At 43.4% G+C, this 22,463-nt stretch overlaps 1 protein-coding gene across 2 annotated transcripts; it reads left to right on the forward strand.

Annotated features, from left to right (window-relative positions):
- Nucleotides 1-210: 210 nt before the first annotated feature.
- smoc2 (SPARC related modular calcium binding 2) lies at nt 211-21,894 on the forward strand. 2 transcript variants are annotated; one of them, XM_025897325.1, is made up of 13 exons: nt 211-704; nt 6,247-6,409; nt 8,288-8,394; nt 8,597-8,696; nt 10,025-10,069; nt 12,240-12,320; nt 13,089-13,163; nt 14,694-14,880; nt 15,922-16,004; nt 19,771-19,870; nt 20,110-20,357; nt 21,009-21,043; nt 21,190-21,894. In XM_025897325.1, the coding sequence occupies exons 1-13, from the start codon at nt 630-632 to the stop codon at nt 21,211-21,213; spliced, it is 1,323 nt and encodes a 440-aa protein (XP_025753110.1). In that variant the 5' UTR covers nt 211-629; the 3' UTR covers nt 21,214-21,894. The 2 variants fall into 2 exon arrangements, with proteins under 2 accessions (XP_025753110.1, XP_005473921.1); XM_005473864.4 differs by having other exon boundaries at nt 217-704; nt 12,273-12,320.
- The last annotated feature ends 569 nt before the right edge of the window (nt 21,895-22,463 follow it).

Genomic DNA, 22,463 nt, shown 5'->3' on the forward strand with positions numbered 1-22,463 from the left:
AACTTTGTTTTGAGAATTGTATATAGCCGTATAATCAAAACTTTAAATGTGATTGTGTATGCGTCCATCAGAACGAAAATTTATTTGCTGATCCACCTAGCAGACACTTTCTGACCCCTTCCTGCGTTTTCTCTTCACTGGGGTTGAGCATCCTCACACCACTTTCTTACGTAAAGAAAAGAATACCTGACGTGTTTGACTCAACTACCAGCAGCTGACGGCGTAAGCTTACGCCTACCTGACTGACTACCGGCTGGGGAACCGCCTGCATCCGATAAGGGATCTAGTCCACAGAATCAAGTGTAGCAGAAAGGGGGTGTGGAGAAACGAAGTTGAGTTAAAGAGAGGGAGAAAGAGACACCGAGGGAGGGGAAAAGGTCAGGGACACGGGGGGGTTTATCGGACTGCCAGAAATAAGGAGCGTGTCTACACAAACGGGCTGGCAGACGAAACCAAGGAAACGACGTGAAATACACCACCGACCCCCAGTGACTTCTTCGAAAGGACTGGTGCGGATTTTAAACTATTTTTGACTTTTCCCATAGACAGTTTTGCGCCTAGGTGAACTCCTACCAACACGATTTTGGACCGCGCGTAATTTGGAGAGTATATTACCACGCTGCGTCAGGATGCGCATCTGTCCACTGCTGGTCTTCCTCTGTCTACAGTGCGCTGGAGGCGTTCAGAAGTTCTCCGCTCTCAGGGTATGAGGAGGCACTTAACTCCCGGAATGAATGTCATTCAATTTCATGAGTAAAAGATGTTTTAAATGGAAAGGATGTGCATGTGCTTTCTATGAATAAAATTCCAAAATTCACAATCTGGAAAATATTTTTAATATAAAAGAAATAGTTCCTACGCACCCTTTTCTTAAAAGTCAAGCTTCTTGTGATCTATTTAGTCTAAGAATCTGAAATAATAAAATATTCAATACCGATAATGACGCATTTGAAGTCAATTACTACTACACTCTGCCACATTCTTACACTGAAGTCTGAGTCTGAGGTTATCTCACTCTAAAAGAAGTGGGCTGTATTAGTTGAATGTTTTATATGTGGCAGAAATCCATTTTAGAGCTCAAGAGAGCATCAAGTAGAGCTGTGCACGGAGAAAATGGCTCTGTGTTTTTTGTCAGTCATGTAAACTGAGCGCCACAGCTTTTCAGAGTGTTGGCACAGCAAAGGCTATAGGTTTGTAAGCAGTTGGCTGGTGTGCAGCAGATCCTTTGCAGGTTTGGTTTTGCTGCTGTAACCTGCCTGCCAGCTTCTCGGCTCTGCTGCCTTTCTGTCTGGTTTGCTCCTGTTGTTCTAGTTGCTCTTCAGAGGCTGAGCTGCCGGGATCTTCTGCATTAAAGCACATGGCATTGTTTACAGCAGCATCCTCTCCATCTTACATTAAACTCTGACAGAAAGTGCATCTTCTGGGGAATTTCATGGCCATGATCAAGTGCAGGTACAGTGGTAAAGGACACTTAATAGAGAGTGGAATGTGCATTGTCAGAGGCTCCCCCTTTTGATTTAGAGGCTGATGTGACAGCCACCTCTCCCAGCACCAGTATTTATGGTTCTGGAGAAGATGCCTCGGTATCCAATTGGAAACAAATGGCCATGAGTTGTTAACCTTCAGGTGAAGGGTCGGAGATCCTTTCTCCCTGACGGCACTACAGAGTTGTGGAATGTGGGAGGAAGCGTTGTACTGGGCAGATGCTTCACTGAGTTGATACACACAAACACACACACAGACCAAGGCTACAGATAATTAGTGTGAGGAGTATTTCTCTATATGTGACATGGTTGATACCATTTACCTGTCATTTAATAGAAAGGTTACACGGGTGTAGCTGTGTTTGTGGTTGTTTGGATATGACACATTATCTGCTGTGCTCTGGAGACGAGTGTAAGAACGAGAAACTTCTCTACTTTGTTGCGTGCCTCAGTTTAATTTTGTTTCATATTGTGTGCCATACCTCCCAACACGGGCTAATCAGACTGTCTTTAGTAGTATAACTTTCTTTTACAAAGAAGGTTGCAAGTGATTAATGGCTTATTGTTTAACATATACAGGAGAGACCATTACTGGTTAAAAGAAAATGTCTTCATGTTATATTTTGTGCATATTTGAGGTCAGACAGGCAGTTAAATATATGAGATATTTGCCCAGGGTTATTCATGAGACCGATTTTTTCCATTGTTTATGGAAATATGAAATAGTGTGTGAGAAGATGAGGGCACACAGAATAGTGGCTGCCTCATTTTCAAATCTTTATGTAGAATTTTTGATCTAACACGGGCCCTGCTGCCCCCCAAGTGCTTTCCTAAAATTTTCCACCTGCTCAAAGAGGCGGGTTTCTTTATCACATGACTACCACTAGCCTTTTGCAACACCTCCTTTTCTTTTTAACATCTCTCAAAGCAATTAAATCCCTTTTTCCTTTGATTGAGTTAGTAGGCTGGTTAAAGGCTGACACTTTCTTCCCTTTCCACCATGCTGGAAACTAATGATCCCCTTTGCATCCTAGCATCCACGCAGGAAACTCCCGGCAAGGGCATTTAACACGTTTGCCACAGCTCTCAGCTGGGGCCCCCATTGACCCTGTGGGGCTGTGGTGTGAGGGGCCTCTCAAGGCGCTGGAAGCAGGGGCCTCCCAGCCCAGAAGGCTCTTATCAGCCTACAATGCGCTCTCTGCTGGAGGTTCGCCTCCTCCATACCCCATTCAATCCCACAATGCCGTCGAGCCAGGGGGAGGTAATAGGATTTGATTTGTATGCTGGTTGATCTTAGAAAAAAAATTTCCCTTACACTCCACCCGCCTCGCCCTCTCTTGCCTGTCTCTTGTTCTTTTGCCAACCTTCTGTATTATTAGAGCAGATGCAAAAAGCATCTTCCAAGAGAGATCCCACAAAGAACAAAAGAAAAAAAAAATCACGAGAGGCCAAATAAAGAGAAAGGCAAACAGAGAAAGTGAGCGCCAGATGTCTGCAAGTAGACGGGAGTGGGATTTGAGCAATAAATTGATTTGAGTCAAAATGCGTGTTCAGACTTGCACGAGTCTCCTTTTATGATAATTCAGGGTGGAAGTCTGTGCCGCATGTAGCTGAGGCAGAGGCCATCCATCACTCTCCACCATATTCCTGTGCAGGATGATGGTGTCGACTCGGAGAGGCTGGAATGAGACATCAGGGGAGTGTCGGGGCTCTGCCTCAGCCTCACCCATCCATCACCACAGGCAAAAAACACACAGAGATCTGTAGCAGAGAGCTAACTACAATTAGGTGTACACAGGAGGAAGAAGCCCTCAAAGCACCATTAGTCTCTGAAGTTTCTTCCTCTCCCTCACTTTCACATCTTATTTGTTTGCACTTCCTTCAGTGTGGCCAACTTTGAAACGGCTTAGAAATAAATATTCGGATGTCTGAAACTGAGTCTGGGTGGTTGATTTCATGGGTGGCTGATTTCATGATTTCAACTGTGTTTTTCCATGCTGCGTTCTTGGAGCTTCACTGTAAACTTGCTGGAGCTTGGCACTATGCTGTGTGTGCTGGAGAGCAGACTTCTAGCAGGATGCTGGGCCGCTGAATGACTCTGTTTGCGATGTCAGTCTGCTGGCTGGCAGGGGCTAATGCTGGTGTAGTGGGAGTACATTGGCTGTGGCAAGTGCTGGACAGTCACCACCAAGTGGGGTTGGATGCTCTAAGACACCATCAGTGTAGTAACTGGCTTCAGAACTGTCTGTATGTGAAGGGGGAGCTATGAGAGACTTTCGGTGTTGAATAAGTATGCCCTCCTTACCTGTGTGTGAAGCTAGTAGCACTGGAGAGAAGAGGAACAGAAGGGAGGATTGTACTAATGGGACTCTGTCAGTTAAATGCAATGATGCAAATAATTCAAACAGCTGAGAGATACAATGAGGGAGTAGGGGCAGGACATGTACGATCTTGTGTTTATCAAGAGAGCGAGCCAAACACATAAGCAACCAAAAATAGAAACTCTTAAGTGTTTAGTTGAAGACAAAAAGTGCAGATGTTTGTTTCAAATTCAGTCTTGATTTCACTAACATGTTATGAACAGGAATCTTCTGCACAGATCAATTACATTCAGTTTCATTCATATAGCACCAAATTATAACAACCATCACCTCATGGTGGAGAGAAAACTCCAACAATCAGACCAACTCTCCATTAGCAAGCACTTGGCAACATTGGGAAGGAAAAACTCCTTTTTAGCAAGAAGAAATCTATGGCAGAACCAGGCAGCCATCCGCCACAACTGGTTGGGGATAAGGGGAGGAAGACAAGACAAAGGACACGCTGTGGAAGAGTGCCAGAGATTGATAATAACTAATGATTAAGTGCAAAGTGGTGTATAAACAGAGTTAGAAGATGTGAGAGGAGGAAATGTTCAATGCATCATTGGAAGCCCCCAGGAGTCTAGGCCTACAGCAGCACAACTAAGAGAGGGTTCAGGGTCCAGATCCAGTCATAACTATAGGATTCATCAAAAAGGAAAGTTTTAAGCCTGATCTTAAAAGTAGAAAGGGATCCAAAGTGGGAGCTTTTTTCACAGAAGAGGGGCCTGAACGCTGAAGGTTCTGCCTCCCATTCTACTTTTAAATATCTTAAGAACATCAGAGCTTGGAGTCTGACAGCAAAGTGTTCTATATTGATCAGGGATCAATTAGAGAGAGCAAACATATAATGGGTAATTTCTCCAGTTCTGCCTTAAAAGGATAACTGTTTGATGATTTGTGACATGTTATTACAGACAGTAAGACCTCTTGTTTCTTGTTTTCAGAACAACAGACTATAAATGAATGTAGCCCCAGAAATCAGTTCATCTCCTCTCCTCTCCTCTACATTGGGACACTGTATAAAGCTCCTTGTCTTCCTCGTGACTCGTGACAGTGTTATGCTTACCCTTCGAAAATTTTTGATTCATTCCAACATATTCATCTTCCCCCTCTCAGCTCCTTCTAATGTGTTTGAACGGGCCTACCATCTCTGATCTACCCATTGGGAGATTTATGAGCATGGTTGACAGAGTGTATCTGTGTACCCCCCAACCCCCACCCCTCCCTCCCACTGGCCCAGGGCAACTTTACCTTACCTGTTAACCCTCTTCCAGGTGCATGCAGCCCTGCAGCTCTGCCTGTCAGAATGCGGGGGGTGGGAAGGGGGAGTTGCCCCTCCCACTCCTCAGTATATTTGTAAGATGTCAGACACAACACATTTTGTCTTTGGCATTACCACAGCCTTTTTAGCAAACGGTTTTTGCCACAGATTGATGGTGGGAGTGGATGAAAGTTCCCGCCCGTCTGTCTGTCTGTCTGTCTGCCATATAATAGATGACATGCAGAGACTTTTGGGGTGTTTGTGAATCTAGGAAAACTAGAACAAAACAACAGTGTCTCATATGTGCAATTATTTTTATTAAAAGAGGAGACAAAAGTTCACCGAGGTATTTCTCTGTGGATATGACTGACTGAAAGTGCACCTGCATCTGCATGAGTATCAAGTTTGTTTGTTTTTTGTTTTTTTCAGTCTGCCCTAGGTTTGCATGAATGAATCATGCAAACTTTATGAAACCACTCACACCGTAGCAGCACAAAGCTCGCTGACATCTAGTTTATTCAGGTACCCATTCGCTGTCTTTTAATTCATTGTAGCCGTCACAGCTTGTTGCCACCCCCCACCTTTTCCACCACCACGGCCCCATTGTGTGGCCTGGCGAGGGAGTTTCATACCATGGTGGCAGATACAATGGTGGCATTGACACAGGTGATCCGATGCGTTGAGCCTGGATTCTCCTGTCCTTGTTCCTCTTTTCATGGTTGAGTAAAACATCCTTAGCAGTGATTCCAGGTGAATACCTGTGCAGGTGTTGGCACAGACAAAGAAAAGAGGAAGTGTTAGTCAAGTCCTCTTTAGCCCTTTAGACAAAGACAAAGCACAGCTGCACCCTTGCAGATTTGCAGCAACCCTGCCCCATCTTTGTGTCTGTCTTGTACTGATTATCAGTGTCTTCTTGCGCTTGATTTTTAATTATAGTCTTTTTTTTCTGTTGTAGCTTGTTTTCAAAAAAATGCATTTTGCTCCACCAGCTCCAGCTCCCAGCCTTTCTAAATTCCCCGAGACTCCTACTTGTTGGTGTGGAGATTAAAATGTTTTGGTGCAGAGTACACTTATTCCCAGAAATGGCTCATTTAGCAACTGATTTCTCTGCTTATCTCCTCCCTTCTCACTTGTGCAGTTCCTGCGGGTGGATCAGGATAAGGATTGCAACATGGACTGCAGCGGAGCTCCTCGCAAGCCCCTGTGCGCCTCCGATGGCAGGACCTTCACATCGCGCTGCGAGTACCTCCGAGCCAAGTGCCGCGACTCCCAGCTGGAGGTCAGCCGAGGGCCATGCAAAGGTCAGGTCATGAGTCACGCTTCATCGCCGCCTGATGCTCTCAAATGCACAGAGGGGGGTCACATTCGAAACTTGTGGGTTAAATTCATTTCAGCATAATTGATTCTTTGAGTGGTGGGAGGACAAGTGGGTTTGACACTGTAGAAGTGGGGGCTTACTGCTGCCTGCGTGGTTTTATAATTTCACACCATTTGTGTGATGAGAGACGCATCATTAATTTGTCAAATCATGAATTATTTTGATTACCTGAGTGATTTCCTCATTCATGGAAAATGCAGAAATATCTTGACAAATCATGACAAAGATTTCATCATCCTGGATGTAAAGCTTTAGATATATGATAAGTTGAAGAGAGGGAAAGGGAAGGAGAGCCTGTGAGGTCAGGAAGCTCACAGACTCTCTCATTGTTAGTTGTTGAAGGAATTAAGAAGAAGCCATACACCCCAGTTCTTCAGCCCCGAACCCTCTCACCCCTTCACCCCTGCCCCACAGACTCACTCTATACTGCTAGTTCATCGTTCTGTAGACTGGGGACAATGACCCATTCTTACCGCATTACATTAGACCTCTAATTCAGGGAATGTGAGCAAAAAAGTTTGCTTAAAAAGAAGTGTCATATGATGGAAAAGCATTCCACAATTTTATGCCCGTGCTGGGTTTCCATGGCAACGTCTCTAAGCGGACATCTGGATGTGGTGGACAGCGCCGGGATGCAGAATAGAGGATTCCAGCCAGGAAGCTGAAAGGCACGAGGGTCCATGAAAGTCGTATTGTATGCGTCAATAACATCGGGTCTATAAGAGTTTGGACCCCCCTACTGCTTCTGGATAGGGGGGAGTATAGACACAGCAACAGCACCCGAAATAAACCAGAGGTCTCGCCTTGCCTAAAAGCACAGAGATGGGATTGTGCAGATGGTGAGAGTGGCACCACATTTGTTTTCTATCACTGTGCTAGGATGATTCAAGTGTCCTGTCATTTTTTCCAGTCAGCTCTTTGGTCAGAGCCCCCTGGAGAAGGATGATGGTTTTGGGGTTTTCCACTGCAGCTAACTTTAGAGCTCCTCAATTCACTGTTTTCCTCCCTCCAGAGCATCCAGCATCTTGCCTGCTCTCCTCACCAGTCAGCAAAACGCACACATACAAAGGGTGCACGCTAGAGTAAGAGAAAGTGTGCACTTCCCACCTCACATGGCTAATCTACCTAGAAGCCATGCTGGCAACAAGACTGCCATCAAACTGGTGAATGTTTTTAAACTTGGCATTAATTATTGTTTCAGTGTGATTTGAAGCCAATCCAGCACTTTACACTGAGTTACCATCAGACTCCTTTGTACAGCTGCTGCTGCTGGCCAGGTGAGATAAAGCAGCTTTGGAAGAATGGGATGAGGGATGTGAAAAGACTGGAGGCACACCTGGATGAAAAGTTGCTGAGGTTGAGGGGACAACCTTGGCTGAACCTCTCAGACGGTCGAGGTTTTTAGAGGAGAGTGAGACAGACTCAGACATTAAGGAAGGGTCAGGTTTTCCCCGTGCATCAGCCCTTTTCTTGGGTGACTGGAATGTTCTTACAAGAGCAGCATGAGCTGTCTCGCTCAGTAATGGCTTTACCACCAGGCAGCGTGCAGGCTTGCCTGACTTGTCCTAATAAGAGTGGGGGTGTTGGTTCTATTCCCAGCCACACAAGTATCTGCTGCTTCCGAAATGTCTTGAATTGTTTCCCCCTCCGTCGCTGCTCTCTCCCTGCATGTTTCTTCTATTCTTCATCTTCTGTGAAATTCGACATCTTCTTCTGACTTTTCAAGTATGTTGGTTACATAGTTGTAGACCATAAGAAAATAGCGTGTCTACTGATTTTGCTGATTTGTGATGCTCCTCAGATACATCCAGATGTGTAGCAGAGAAGAAGTACACAGAGCAGCAGGCCAAGAAGCTCTTCCCACAGGTCTTTGTGCCTGTTTGCAACCCTGATGGCACGTACAGCGAGGTAACGAACAACACTCTATAAACTATATTAACTTTACTGCACAAGCCAAAGCTAATAACCGTACCAACAGTCAACGTTTTTCTACATTTCTCATTTGTTCTGCACAAATCAAACTGTTCTTTCATTTCATTTGATTCTAACATGATGGGTTTCCAAACGCAGCTTGTACTGACTCTGTGTGTGCACGCTGTTTGGATTTCAGGTTCAGTGCCATAGCTACACTGGATACTGCTGGTGTGTTACCCCCAATGGCCGGCCAATCAGTGGCTCAGCAGTGGCCAATAAGAAACCTCGATGCCAAGGTCAGTAAAACCCAAGTCTTTTCAGATTTGCAGTTCTCAGCTCTTGGCATCTAATTTTGTAATATGCTTGACGTATGACACTTGGTTTCAGTAATTCAGTGTAGCAATGATGATAAATCAAAGTCAGCACAGCATAGAATGGCATTTTATGTTTGTGTGGGGGTGTAGCATTCAATCCTGTGGGAAAGCGGTCAGCGAGTGGACTGACGGCCAGAGGGTTTGAGGGCCATACGAGGACTGAGCGTTGCTCAAGGCATGGGGCATTAGTAAAAATAAGCCTGGCAGAAAATCTGCTGCAGAATTGAGAAACAAAGTTCAGCTGCGAGGAATGTAAATGTCATTGGAGGGTAGCATCTGCCAAACACTATGAACACTACTGTTAGCTCTTTACAGATGTTGGATGTGGTTTATCCTTGAGATTCATCACAGGATGTAAAACTCTTACCCCCCATTGTACTCTATACTCTTGGGTTAACTTACCTTCACTGTCCACACACAGACTATACATTGGTCTATTTTCATTTATAAATCAGTAACTGGATTACCACCAGTGTAACTAACTTCCTGTATGTCACCTAAACAGAGTAATTACAGCCTCCGCTCACAAGCCTTTATTACATTCACTGTTCCTTCACCACATACAGAACTTGGGAAAAAGGCATTTTCTTACAATGCTCCTTATACTTGGAGCAAATTGCAACAGGATTTGAAGCTGTGCAGTTTAACTGAACTCAAGGAATTTAAACAAATTCTAAGGACAAAGGAGAAAAGATTACTGGATGGCCGTTCCTGTTCATAATGTGTTATTGTTACTGTCTTTTATTTTAGTTTTAGTTGTATTTTTCCAGTTAGCTGATTATATGACGTGTAATGACTATGTTGTAAGTTTTAACATATTTAAAACAGGTCAGCCTTGAATATAGACTAATTTAAAAAAAAATCTAATCCCTTTGCATCTAAGGGGCTGCCTTGTAGTTTGTTGCTGTCTCAATAGTAAGAAGCCTGCAGAAGTAGCAGCAGAAGTTATATTAGCAGCAGCAGTGTTTCTGCTGCATTTGGCAGGGTTAGGGTTAGGGTATAGAGGTAAGCTGATATGAAGCCTAAATATTTCATAAAACACATTCCAGCTGACTTGCAGTGTGTTACTTTTAAATTAGGTGGCTTTAATAAAAGTGCGTAGTCGGTTAAGAGTTACCGTGTGTCAGCCTGGTAGCTATTTTATCCTTAAAGCGTGCCAAAGATTTCCAATCTGTTGTCCTCTTTCAAAAAAGGAAATATCAGCAACACGTTTGTGAATGTTTAAATAATTTGAGCCTTTTGCATTTCAGGATCGAAGCAGGAGAAGACAACTACAAGAGAGCCTGGTAAATCAGGTGAGAATTCAAGAAAAGTTCCCCCTCATAGGCACGCTGGCTCCTTGGCAATGCATGTTTGCTTTTGTGTTTGTTCGTGTGCATGTATGTACCTATCAACGCTGGCGCTGAGAATGTGTGTGTGTTCCTTTGTATCTGTCTATTTGTCTTCATCTTTGTCAGAGATGTTCAAGACAGGTCGCCTGTTTAGGCTTGCCTCACCAATATTTTGTCAATTCATGAACGTTCGAGCCGCCTGAAGGCTGATATAAAAGCAGTCCTGAGTTAGGAGTGTGTGATAAACTTTGCACACCACCGGCAGCTTTGGTGCCTATAACTTGCTTGTTGTCTTTACCAGGCAAGCAGCAGGAGCAAGACTGGAGGACCGATGACTTATCTTCACTAACCTCTTTCCATTTTGGTTCTTTTTTCAGCCACAGTGTCATAAGATACAGCGAAATGTTCACACTCAAGTCTACTTTTTCTGTGTCTCTCATCAAGCATCTTCCCTCTTCCAGATATAGAACCACTAAGCTTCCCTGTGACTGCGCTCCAGAAATTGTATAGCTTTCTCATCTCTTAAGAGACAATTTGTTTAACTGCTGTGATTTGAGGACTCGCAAAGAGTCCAATTTGGGTTCATTCAGACTGACTCATTATGTGATTGTATGTGACGGTGCATGGTTGCATGAGAGAGAGAGAGAAAGTGTGTGTGCATCCACTTGTGTTTGTCACATGGGTTATTCCTGTCAGTGTGACATTCATGTCTGTGCCTCTCTCTCGCTCTGTCTCTCTCTGTCTGTGTAAACAGTCTTGGGTATAGCGCCTGTCTGAACCCAGCCAAGTCATTACGCATAGATCAAGTGGGAATGCAAAATTTGAGAGAGGAGGTGGGATTGTGGGAGAAGGAAAGAGGGAGGAAAAGAGGTGGAGGGGTTGGTTGTGGTTCAATCTGAACTGGTTGGATAAACAGGGTGGTGAAAAGCAGAATAAACTGTAGGTTTGTGGTGTGCCAGCGCTCAAAATAGCAGTGATTGCATCAATATTTTGATTCAGCAAAAGCCCATCAGTAAAAAAAAATAAAGAAAAAAGAAGCCATTTCACAGCTGCCTTTGCAGCATTTTCATTTTCTTAAAGTAGGAAGAGATATGCACTTCACATTTTGCAATAAAGCCATTTCTGTTACTTGACTTAACAAATTCACATGCTGGAATCATATGCAGCTGACGACTGACAAACAGCAGTAAAACTAATGCCATATGACCACAAATAGCACGGGGGTTTCCTGGCACATGCTTAAAGAGGTGTTACAGTCATGTAAAAGGCCACAAAGTAAAGATAGGCCATTAGTGGTTTATCATAAATCCAAATCATAAATACACTTTTTGAAATGGCATTTCCATCCTTGAAGTGAGCAGAGTAATAACACGTCTGCCTCAGTTATTTACACTGCACACAGACTCTACGTATTTTTATCCACCTTACGTGTTTGAGAAGATGAATGGCTGCCATAACTGTATTTGACTTTGCCATGGAAAGTCATTGTTAAAGAAAATATGTTTGAGCCTAATCCCTGTTTGTGGAGCCAACCATTAGAGATTCTCTGACTCATACATTAATGGGGCTTTACTTCAAGCAGGAGGAGTGACCAGTTCTGAGGTTAACCACACCTACAGCCATGGTTTCACCCGAAGCGCTCCAAAACCTCCATCCCTGTCTCTCCCCTACCACAAATCAAACAAACGGAGACCAAACAAACATACTCAGTTCTCTCGCTGTTAATTGGTTCATCTGAAACTTGGCTACTGCATTTTAACCCTCTTCTGCCCCGCCGCCACCTCCGCACAGCTTTCCCAATCCAAGTGCAGGAAATGAAAGATTGGAGAAGAACATCAGGGACAATCAGTCCTAATTCTCTCTTAATTCACTATAATTGATCTCAATCTGTCCTCTGTAGCACTGTGACCTCCCTCCGTTGCATGACGTGATACCATTGGAATATGTGACCACTACATTCCTAGCTTTCCTTTTCTCATATTGCAAGTCACATCTTTCAGTTTTCAGCACACGTGCAGCCTCTCTTGGTCATTTTTCATCCCTCTAACTCTGCTTCCATCCTTCTTGACCGGGCAATGTGCAAATCTCACATAGTTCAAGTGTTCTCTAATCTAGCGTACTCTCGTAATTGTAGTCTCCTTGCAAATATTCTCCATTCTAAATGCAGATGACACCGACCTAGTGATCGATCCTCAGCCTCCTGAACACGAAGAAGGTGAGCTGTTATTCGTCAGACTGTGAGTAAAAAATGTTTGGTACTGTGCCTGTGTTTACTGACATACCGCTGACTGACTCAAAAGAAAAAGCCCCTTAAATGGGCAGAAGAGCCTGCCCGAGTCAGTTACAGCACCATGCTCCAAAAAGGTCACTGTGGAAAACGTTATAGTAAAACACTGTTTTGTAATGATGACATATGATGAAAATAGAAAGGAAAACTTCAGCACTTGCTTTTTTCCCTTGTGTATTGTATACAGTAGTAGCAAGTGAGGCATATTTAATTAAAGCATAGTCCAACAATAGCATAAGAAAATGAGTCATTAAATTAGTATTTTTGAAATCTGCCAGAAATATTGAACTTGTCAGTTAAATAGCCAGCAGCTATGCAGAAGCAGGATGTGGTACTTATATATGTAGAAAAGCTGCGTCCCACATTTTACTTTAAAGATAAAGAATGGAAAGCAGCTGCATTTGAGCACTTTTATAACTAGTTTATATATTTTTTTGAGCAAAGTAGCGTTTTATGGTGTCACGCTAGTGCGATCATTTGATAAATATTAGATTCTCGCCTACCCACCCATCTTTTGATGCTATAACTCTGGTCACAGCTTTCATATGCAATTTATTATCCACATCCACTGCAGCAGTTTGAGATATGATAACCTTCATGTGCATTTTACAGGCTGTGAGTTTTGGTTTGCTTCAGATGATTTACGAGCATGTGTTTGACTGAAGCTAATGAAGCTGCCTTGGTGATTTCTTTCAGATAGCAATTCCCAGTACCCCACTCTGTGGACGGAGCAGGTTCGCAGCCGACAGAACAATAGAACCAGAGCACCATGTGAGTTTTCAAAGGCCGCTTTTTACTTAATGATGGCGAGCGGGTGTTTGCAAACCTCAACTGAAAGCCCGCTGTGTTTTTCCAGCTTGTGTGAGCAATCGTGGTTTGAGGCTGTTCCTGTCTTTTAAGGACAGATGGCGGGTTGTGAAACCAATACATCTTGGTGTCGCAGTGCGTCAGGCTTTGAGGATCTGCTTCTCTGTGGTTCTTCTCATTGCAGCGTTCCTGTAAATATCCTCACATGGCACGGGCAGACGATTCATTTTTACAAACGCGCGCGTTAAGCTTCTTCCTCAGTTGTCTCGGAAATGTGCAGCTTTTCGTACCAAACAATAGTATTTTAGGCTGGCCTAGAGATGAGAACCTTCTGTGCATGTGTGCATTTGTGTGTGAATCCCATTATCATAATTTACAACCAATAAAAAGCTTGAGAAATGCAGCATTGATGGTTTTGATTACCACATGCTCTTTGGGGTATTGGGGTGAAAAAAAAAAACCCACCCGCTCCAACAAAGAGAGCCCATACGGAACAACTGGAGCGAAGAAAGTTGGTTGAGAAAGCGGGGAGGCATTTCATTTGGTCTCTTTTGTGTGGGTAAAGATCTCTAATGAAAATAAACAAAGAAAAGGGATATCCATAATCCTGCAGAAGCCTGCGAGCCTCGAGGCAAGCACCGAAAAGAGGAAGAGATAAAAATCCCTCATGGCCAGAAGAGCTCTCCTTCCATTCCTCTGTTTAATGCGGCTGCTGTGCAGAAAAAGAAGTCTGATTAGATCCTGGTGAGGCTCAGTAAAATCCCATCAAGCCACTTCATTTTCTGTATGTATGGATAAAAGACAGGAACACGCACTTTTTCAGGGGAATTCTGAACATGTAAACATATAGGTCTCTGGTACTTTACAGTATCCTGCAGCTATGTGTCGGTCTGTGTGGGTGTTTGACAGCATAGCCCCAACTGACCACTGTGCTGCCTTTGTCCTGTCTGTTTCTCTCGCTGTCACACACATCCACAAAGGGCAGTTGAGTGTCCAAATATTTACTTAACTTGGGGCACGGGGAGCCCGTGCTTAGTCATTAGCCCGTTAATGTCCGTAAACAGTGCCATGGGGGGCTGATATAGCAGTCTACACACCCTGTCTCCGAGCGCTCGTCCTCCACCCCTTTGTCTTCCTCCTCCTCCTCCTCCTCCTTCTGCTCCTCTGGGATTTGCAGCAATGGTTAGAATGGAATGAGAGAGCAGCTGCATGCGTTTTGCTTTTATACAGAAATTAATTCAACCATAATGCACGTTGTATAATTCCAAATGTGGTTGCCAGATCTGGTTAGGACTAAGTCCAAATTTAAACTTCAAACATACCCTCTTGTTCATATCAAATGTGCCTCTCTGGAGTGAGTATTTGCCAAGTCACACAACCCAGACCATCAAAACGAATGCTCAGGTTATAGACCCCGTGCATGTGTGCTTGCGTTCTTGTGACCAATACGCTAATACCTTTGCTGATTCCTGTATAACCTCTGATCTTTCCCAGCCTCGTCATGTGACCAGGAGAAGCTTTCTGCCCAAGAAGAGGCAAGGCAGCACAAGAACGACGCTGTATTTGTACCAGACTGTGCCCAAGGAGGACTTTACAAGCCTGTCCAATGCCACCCCTCTACTGGCTACTGCTGGTGTGTGCTTGTGGATACTGGACGGCCCATACCTGGGACCTCTACAAGGTGGGCAAAATATCACGTACAAAAAAACCAATGTGCTATACAGATATTTGCGCCTTTATGTGTGGTACTTAATTACCCTGTACAAATATCCTTGGCATTTATTGCCTTGTTCTGTGTGGGAAACAAACTAGAAAGTTGCTACACAAAGCAGGTAAGTGATCATTAGCCAAGCTTAACAGAGCAGAGAGGTCACAAGAAAGAGAATCTGCTCAACTAGATGACCTTGCTTTTTGCCCTTTGGCAAGTATCTTCTGCAGTTAAATGTTCTAAAACTAGATTAGGAATTATTTTACAACAGGTCTTAATATCTGCAGGCTTTCAACCATGCAAACTTTGAAAATACTGAAAAGAAGCTCTTAGAAAAAAATACAATTTCAGAGAATAAAAACAGGCTTCTCTATCAGGGATTTGTAAAACTGCATAAATGTCAGACTTGTGAGATTGCTCGTCTAAGAACACACATGGACATCTCCATTGCTGATGGCGCAGAGTGACTCGGTGGTCTGGTGAGTGGCAGGTCAGAGGTCAGTGAGCCTGGCAGACTGGAGAACTGGTACACTCTTATTGAGCAGCATGGCTGGGTATCAAATTAACAAGGCTCCAGGCAGAGTGCCAGACAGCACATTAGCACGCATATGGAAGCATGGATTTTCTTCCTTGTCCCAGGCCAGCTTTTGGCCCACTTGCACAGCAGCAATCGGGGCTCTTCGACAGAGACTGTGAAAGCTTCCTTGTGTCCCACGCTCCCTGTCTCCCACACTTCTATCTCTCTCATTCTCGCCCTCCCTTCCCATTTCTATCCTCATACCAGCTCCAAATCCTTCCCCTCTTATTGGATGTGTTTCACAGCCCCTGGATTTGCCACAAAACAGTTATTTCTATCCCTAAGATTTAACTGCAATGGGTAATTGGAAAGCATGGGAGTCCTCTCTGACTTTACAGTAAAGATAGTTTCACAGTTATTGACAGTCCCTTTCACCCATTTCCCTTGATTGAACAGATTTTTTATTTTTTTTTTACGTGGTGCATTTTCTGTCACAGGTATGAACAGCCAAAATGCGATGGCAACGCTAGGGCCCACCCAGCTAAACCTAAGGACCATTATAAAAGCAGACATCTCCAAGGTAAGTTTTTCAAAACTGGACTCAGTCTCTGTTTTTTCTCTGTGTCCAGACCACACGGGGATGTTCCTCTGCAGCCTTCCTCTAACCGCTGCCTCGTTTCCGAGGTTGTGATAACAGTGCAACTATGTGTGTGTGTAAAACCATCATTAGTGCTGTTGGTCAAGGAAACGCTTGTTAAAGAGTTGAGGATTGCCAGACCCTGCCCTTCGTTGGTCAATAAGCAGGGAGATAGGGACAGATTGGGGGAGAATTCATCTTCAAGTGACATGGGAGATGGAGCATAGTGGGATGAAAGCAAAGAGGTGAAACAGCAGGGAGGTGAGTGATAATGGATAATTGGATGCCAGAGATAGGTGGTGATCATGGGATTGATAACAGTGTAGATAACTATATTGAGGGCAGAAGATCACTTTGGGGGTGGAGGTCATGTAGTGGGCTTAGTTACAGGTGAAACTCTGCTGGTGCTGGGTGCATATAGTATGTGAATGTTACTTACACACATATAGGGCTAAATATTAATTAAATGACTGCATATTTCATTATTTTAAGGCAGATTTAGAAAACAAACTAGTTGCCAATACATTACTGGGCCTAAGCACTGAGAGGTTTTTAAGATGTTTTTCAGAGTTAAAGTAGCTAATGTGTTACATTATCCTATCATTCACTGTTTTTACACAAAAACACACACATGCACACAAAAAAAGTTGTTCATTCATGTTCCATAGGCTAAAACATTTGGCTAATTTATTGCTATATGTAGACAAAGTAAAACATGATTTGGTGCTGCCTCACTTTCTCTTCATGTTGGAAGTTGAACTAACAGCTTTCTGCTGGAGACGCTAAACAGAGTCAGGTCTCAGTAACCTGCCAAAAGTATCTGACTTACATGTGTCACTTTGGAAGGAAAATGCAGCTGGAGGACTCTTTTCAAGGAGACTTCTGCCGTGGTTAGTAAAATTTGGAAAACTGTCTCATGTCCAGTTTTCCTAAAGCAAGGGAGATATTACATTAAAAATAAGTCAAGTTATAGTTAAAGTTGTTGTATGCACGTGGATCTTAAAATGATCTTCTTGCTCTGTGATGAAACTCACATTCAAACCCACACTGAGATGACTAAACCATTTTTAAAGATGCGCCAGCTTTCATTCGGCTGCACTCGCTTTTTTTTACTCATCACGTAACTGCACAACTTGTACCTCTCATTAAGCCAATGATAGGTGAAGTAGAGATATAGTGTTCAGCCGCTGCCTACAACCAAATCACAGTTTAAAGATGAATGGTGCTTGGCTAATTTGCAATTTTTTTGGTGGTTTGGTAAACATGCTAATAGTCCAGCAGCATGTGAACACAGCCACCACTGTTCCAGTCCTCTCCACAACTGTTTATGTAAGAGTGCGCCAGGCCAGAGCTGAGCTCTCTGCTCGCAGGTGCTGCGTTTAGCAGGAGAGCAGCACTCTGTCTCTACTCAAGCATCAATGATTCTTGTACAGTTAATATAAAACAGAGGGACATAGACAGACATAAATGGTTGGTAGACCACGAAATGCTATTCATCTTTTGCTTTCCAGAAAGTATGCAGTGGCAATGGGGGTAAAAAAAACCCCCAAAAAGCAGCGACAATATCCCGTGAGAAAGACCCTAAGACTGAAACATTATGTCTCTGCATGTGTTAGGTTGCACAGACCGAATTTTAAACCTGTCAAAAAAAATCTGCACCTGATCAGTCAGTATGCTCATGCAGTAAAAAAAAAAAAGAAGAAAAAAACGTCGCATCTTGTTTTCTTTATGAGCAATTGCGTCAATGGCTGTAAACCGTGTTACTGTACAATCCAGGTATAATTATAAACGTTGCCTTCACATTGCTGCAACCCATTTGCTGTTGAAGAGCTGGTGTTGAGAGGTTTATGGGGCGAGACTTGAGAAAGGAGCAACTTGCCCAGGAAGAGCCAGGAAAGTAAAGCTGAGTATTTGGCTAACTCTATCCCCGCAGCAGGCTCATGGGACAGCACTGGGGCAGGCGCTGGGAGCTGCGGCCGCGAGTGCTGACAGGGCTCAGCCCCATGTGGCTCCGTAGAAAAACACTGCTTCTTACTGACAGTAACGCACAGGCACACACATGTAAACACGCACTTACACGCCAACGTTTTACAGGCCGCAGATATATGGAGGCTTGTGAATGGTGGTGCAGCGCTTTGCTTTTCAAAAAGAAAAAAAATTGAAATCATGAAGGCTTTCTCAACTTGATTCTGTCCTGCAGCTGTCAAACTTCGGTATTACATAATTATAATTATTATGGAATAAGACAGCAGCCGTTTACTGCTGCAGCCTTGAAATGGACGGAAAATGGCCAGACACAATTTCCCTCAAATGACAGCAGGCACATTTGTGTCCTTCCCTTCAGCTAAACAGTGTCCAGACATACAGAAGCTGATCTGTCCCACCCCCACAGTGAAAGCATTGCTGCTAAGAGGAAACGACTGAAACATTACATGATGGCTTCCCTCTCTGAATGAATTGCAGACGTGCTAAGATTCCTGCAGCATTACAGAGAGCGCCGGTGCTCTCCATGAAAAACACTGAGCCTCAAACAAGTCTCAATGCATCCCACGAACCTCTCTTCATTTAGAAGCCAGATAAAAAAAAACACTTTGCCTTCTGAGGGTGCAATTATTTGACTGTCTAGACTAATTTACCACAAGAAGGTCCACAAGGCACCATTTTGGCTATTATCAGGTGGGTCAGATATTTTACTGGGCAAGAGCCAGGGAGGGCCTACTAAAAGTTAAGTACAAGTCTGTTTAACGTGTAAAGGAGACCGCGGAAGAGTTTGGATGTGAATTTTTAAAACCTTGGTCTCGGCACAAGCTGCTAAAATCCATGAAAGGTGGAGCAGAGGCTGGATGTTTATGCCGATGCTGGTCGCCACCTGTTAGAGACGCAAAGCATGCTATTATCTCCAACACAGGAGAATCGGGCCCCGCAGGCCTGGGCCATAAAAAAGAGCAGAAAACTATGGAGAGTTTCTTCTTCTCCAACGGCGCAGGGAAACAAGATTGTGAGAAAGGGGAGAAGAGCTGGAATCCCTCAGGTCTCTGTAGCCTTCAGCTCTAAAGGAATAACTTTGGTCTCCTCACCCTTAAAATGGGCTCACAGACAATTACTGTCATTAGGGTCATTCACCCAGTGTTGTTCTTTATTTTAATTTTTTTCCCCATCAGTCTGCATGCAATAACACTTTACTGTTAGTTTTTACTGGGTGGATAATGACACATTTCATCCTATAGGTTCATGGTCTGATTATATCGCCATTCTATGTCAGTCATTTATAGAGTAACCCCACCACACGTTGAACATTGGGTTCTAAATTTTTTCTGTCGTTCTCTCCATGAATATCTTTAAAGCAAACACCTCAGTAATTAGTAAAATCTAGTTACTAGTAACATCCGGTATGCCTATACCTGTGAAAAACCACTCCAGAATGATTGGCAGGTTTCCTCTACTCCTCCACAGGAGGGGAGCTCTGATACTTTATGGGAGCAACTGCGAGTGTCCTGGGTTTCTTTTCTCCTCTGCTGTCTATGTTAAAACTACGCCGGCTGTTACATGACGTCCCTCCCCAGACATTTATTGGGCCACCTATGATGAGAGCATTTAACATTGTTGCAAAGCTTTTTTGCAAGAGAATCTCTTTGTTTGCACACTCGCTTTCATACAAGGGCATAATTCCTGCTTTCACACATCCATGTATCTGTGGTTGATTTTCCAGGCTGTCCCGGGGCTAAGAAAACAGAGTTCCTGACAAGTGTTCTTGACGCGTTGTCGACAGACATGGTGCACGCTGTCACAGATCCAGCATCTGCGGGAAGGTATGACATTTCAAAGTGTGTATATTCATGCTATGGTTCGTTATGGATCAGTGGGTTCAGTCATTCACCACAAACACATAAATGTATGCCACTCACCAATTTTGAGTGCACTGAAAAGTGGGAAAAGCTTTTTTTTTTCCTCTGAAAGCAAGCGACTACATTTCACTGTTGTTTTTTTGTTGCTGCATAAAGAGAGATATGATTACTGGCTGATAATCTGATTTGTACCTGACCTTTAGGGTGGCTGAGCCAGACCCCAGTCACACCCTGGAGGAGAGGGTTGTCCACTGGTATTTCAGTCAGCTGGACAAAAACTCCAGCGGGGACATTGGAAAGAAGGAGATCAAGCCTTTCAAACGCTTCCTGCGCAAGAAGTCCAAGCCAAAGAAGTGTGTTAAGAAGTTCGTGGAGTACTGCGACATCAGCAATGACAAAGCACTGTCTCTGCAGGAGCTCATGGGCTGCCTTGGGGTGACCAAGGAAGAAGGTAAGATGAATGTAAACTAATCACCCTGAATTTGTGCTACATGGTTTTTTAAACCTCTCCTCCAAACGTTATTGCCCAGTAATGGGGCAACGAGGCACCAAAAAGATTTCAAAACCAAAAATCCAACAGCAATATGTGACCTACGCCATGTGATGACATAAAGCGGGGTGGGCAACTCCAGGCCTCGAGGGCCGGTGTCCTGCAGGTTTTAGATGTGTCCTTGATCCAACACAGCTGATTCAAATGGCTAAATGACCTCCTCAACATGTCCTGAAGTTCTCAAGAGGCTTGGTAACGAACTAATCATGTGATTCAGGTGTGTTGACCCAGGGTGATGTCTAAAACCTGCAGGACACCGGCCCTCGAGGCCTGGAGTTGCCCACCCCTGAAAAGAGTAACCTAACCTGTCTAATTAGCACTTGAATGGCATAATATAATGTTTTACAGCACGCTGTACCAGAGTCAGCCGGAAAAAAAGTTTTTAACCAACTAAAAACATTTAAGGTCATAATTAGCCAGCTAGCACCTACCTAGCTACTTGCAAATAATAGAATCCACTAACAGCAGTGCTTAATTACACGGCACAATTGTACTCTGCAAAAGTTTCTCCACAATACTTCAAATTCATGTCACATTTCTTTTATCCTAAAGGGTCCATACCAGGAGAAGGCTTAACCAGTAAACTAGTAAGTGCACTCCTAATTCATTGCATATCTCCAGCCTAACTGAAAAGTTATTGCCTCCGGTAGTGTTGACTGAAGCAGTCCTTAAAATGAGTATTTCTGAAAAAGGGGCACGTTCAAATGAAGTGACTTCAATTTCCTCTCCCCAGAATCCCTCAAAGAAGCAAGGCTAAGCCCTCCAACAGTGATTTCCCCTCTCATCTGGAGAATCCGCCCTCACCAATCGGCAAATGGAAACCATAGTATTTGCACTTTGTACTTTAAAAAAAAAAGTAAATTCACTTTGTAGAAATGAGGTATTTAAACAGACTGCTGAATCTGTGAATGATGTAGTTAGCTTTTTATGTCCTGACAAAACAAAAAATATTTAACACATACAATGTATGTGTCCTTTTGTGTCTAAAAAGTGTACTTTTGAAAGTTGTCTAAGTTTTCATGTTTGATGTTACATTTTTGTGCCCATTTCTCCCCAGTTTACTTGTCTTCTTGTGTTAATGATATCGAGGTGTTTATACTGATCGTTTCCTACACAGCTACAATAACCTTACCATCTCTCACGTACTGACCTATTTCATCTTTTCCTGTACTTTGTAAAGCAGTTTGCAAGAATGTTTGGAAGATGCATCATAAACAACATTCTACATGTTCGCATATATTCATGATTACTAGAAATAAAGAACTCTTTTATATATTTTGCTCCTTGGGTCTGCTTAATGTGTCAAAGAGGATGAATCAGGTCAGCAACTTTCTTTGGATCCAATTAGTCTTCTGTATTTTCCCTCGTTATATAAATCTTGTAATGTCTTTGCCATTTTGTCTTTTCTTGCTGTGTCTTTAATAAAACACCTTGTTGACACAGTGTTTAAGAGCCAAGTATTAGTCATACATAGCAGAGGTCGTGTATCATCCCATTTAAAGACAGTTTTCCAATTCCCCTGAGGCAACGTTGGAGAATTGAAAAAAATAGATGGTACTGTTTTACAGTTTTGTCATATTGACTGAAGACAGATAAACAGACTATTCTCAGCTCTGTACAGTATGAGTGCCCATTAGAAGGGCATTATATGAGCTTCTGTTTGTGTGCACGCGCATGTATGGTTGATTATGGTATACTTAAATGTAAACCTAAAGAGTCAAAATAAAGTTTGAATAGATTCTTTGTTAAGAAGCAGCTCTCAGCTCAGAGCAGCCGTGACACTTTACACTACTGTACATTGTTCCTGCCTGATTATTTATTATGTTGAGGCTAAGTGGTAAGCCGTGGCTTTTCACACATACAATCCTCTATAGGGCTCAGTGGCTGACCTGCTCACTCAGGTTTGTCCTCTAATTTATGATTAGCACATTGCTCTCCTTTCTTTGATATAATCCGACCCAATGGTCTGGTTTTAACACCACAGGGGAACCAGAGGAGAGATTATAA

The sequence above is a fragment of the Oreochromis niloticus genome, linkage group LG13, assembly GCF_001858045.2.
Source record: "Oreochromis niloticus isolate F11D_XX linkage group LG13, O_niloticus_UMD_NMBU, whole genome shotgun sequence".
NCBI classification, from domain to species: Eukaryota; Metazoa; Chordata; class Actinopteri; order Cichliformes; family Cichlidae; genus Oreochromis; species Oreochromis niloticus.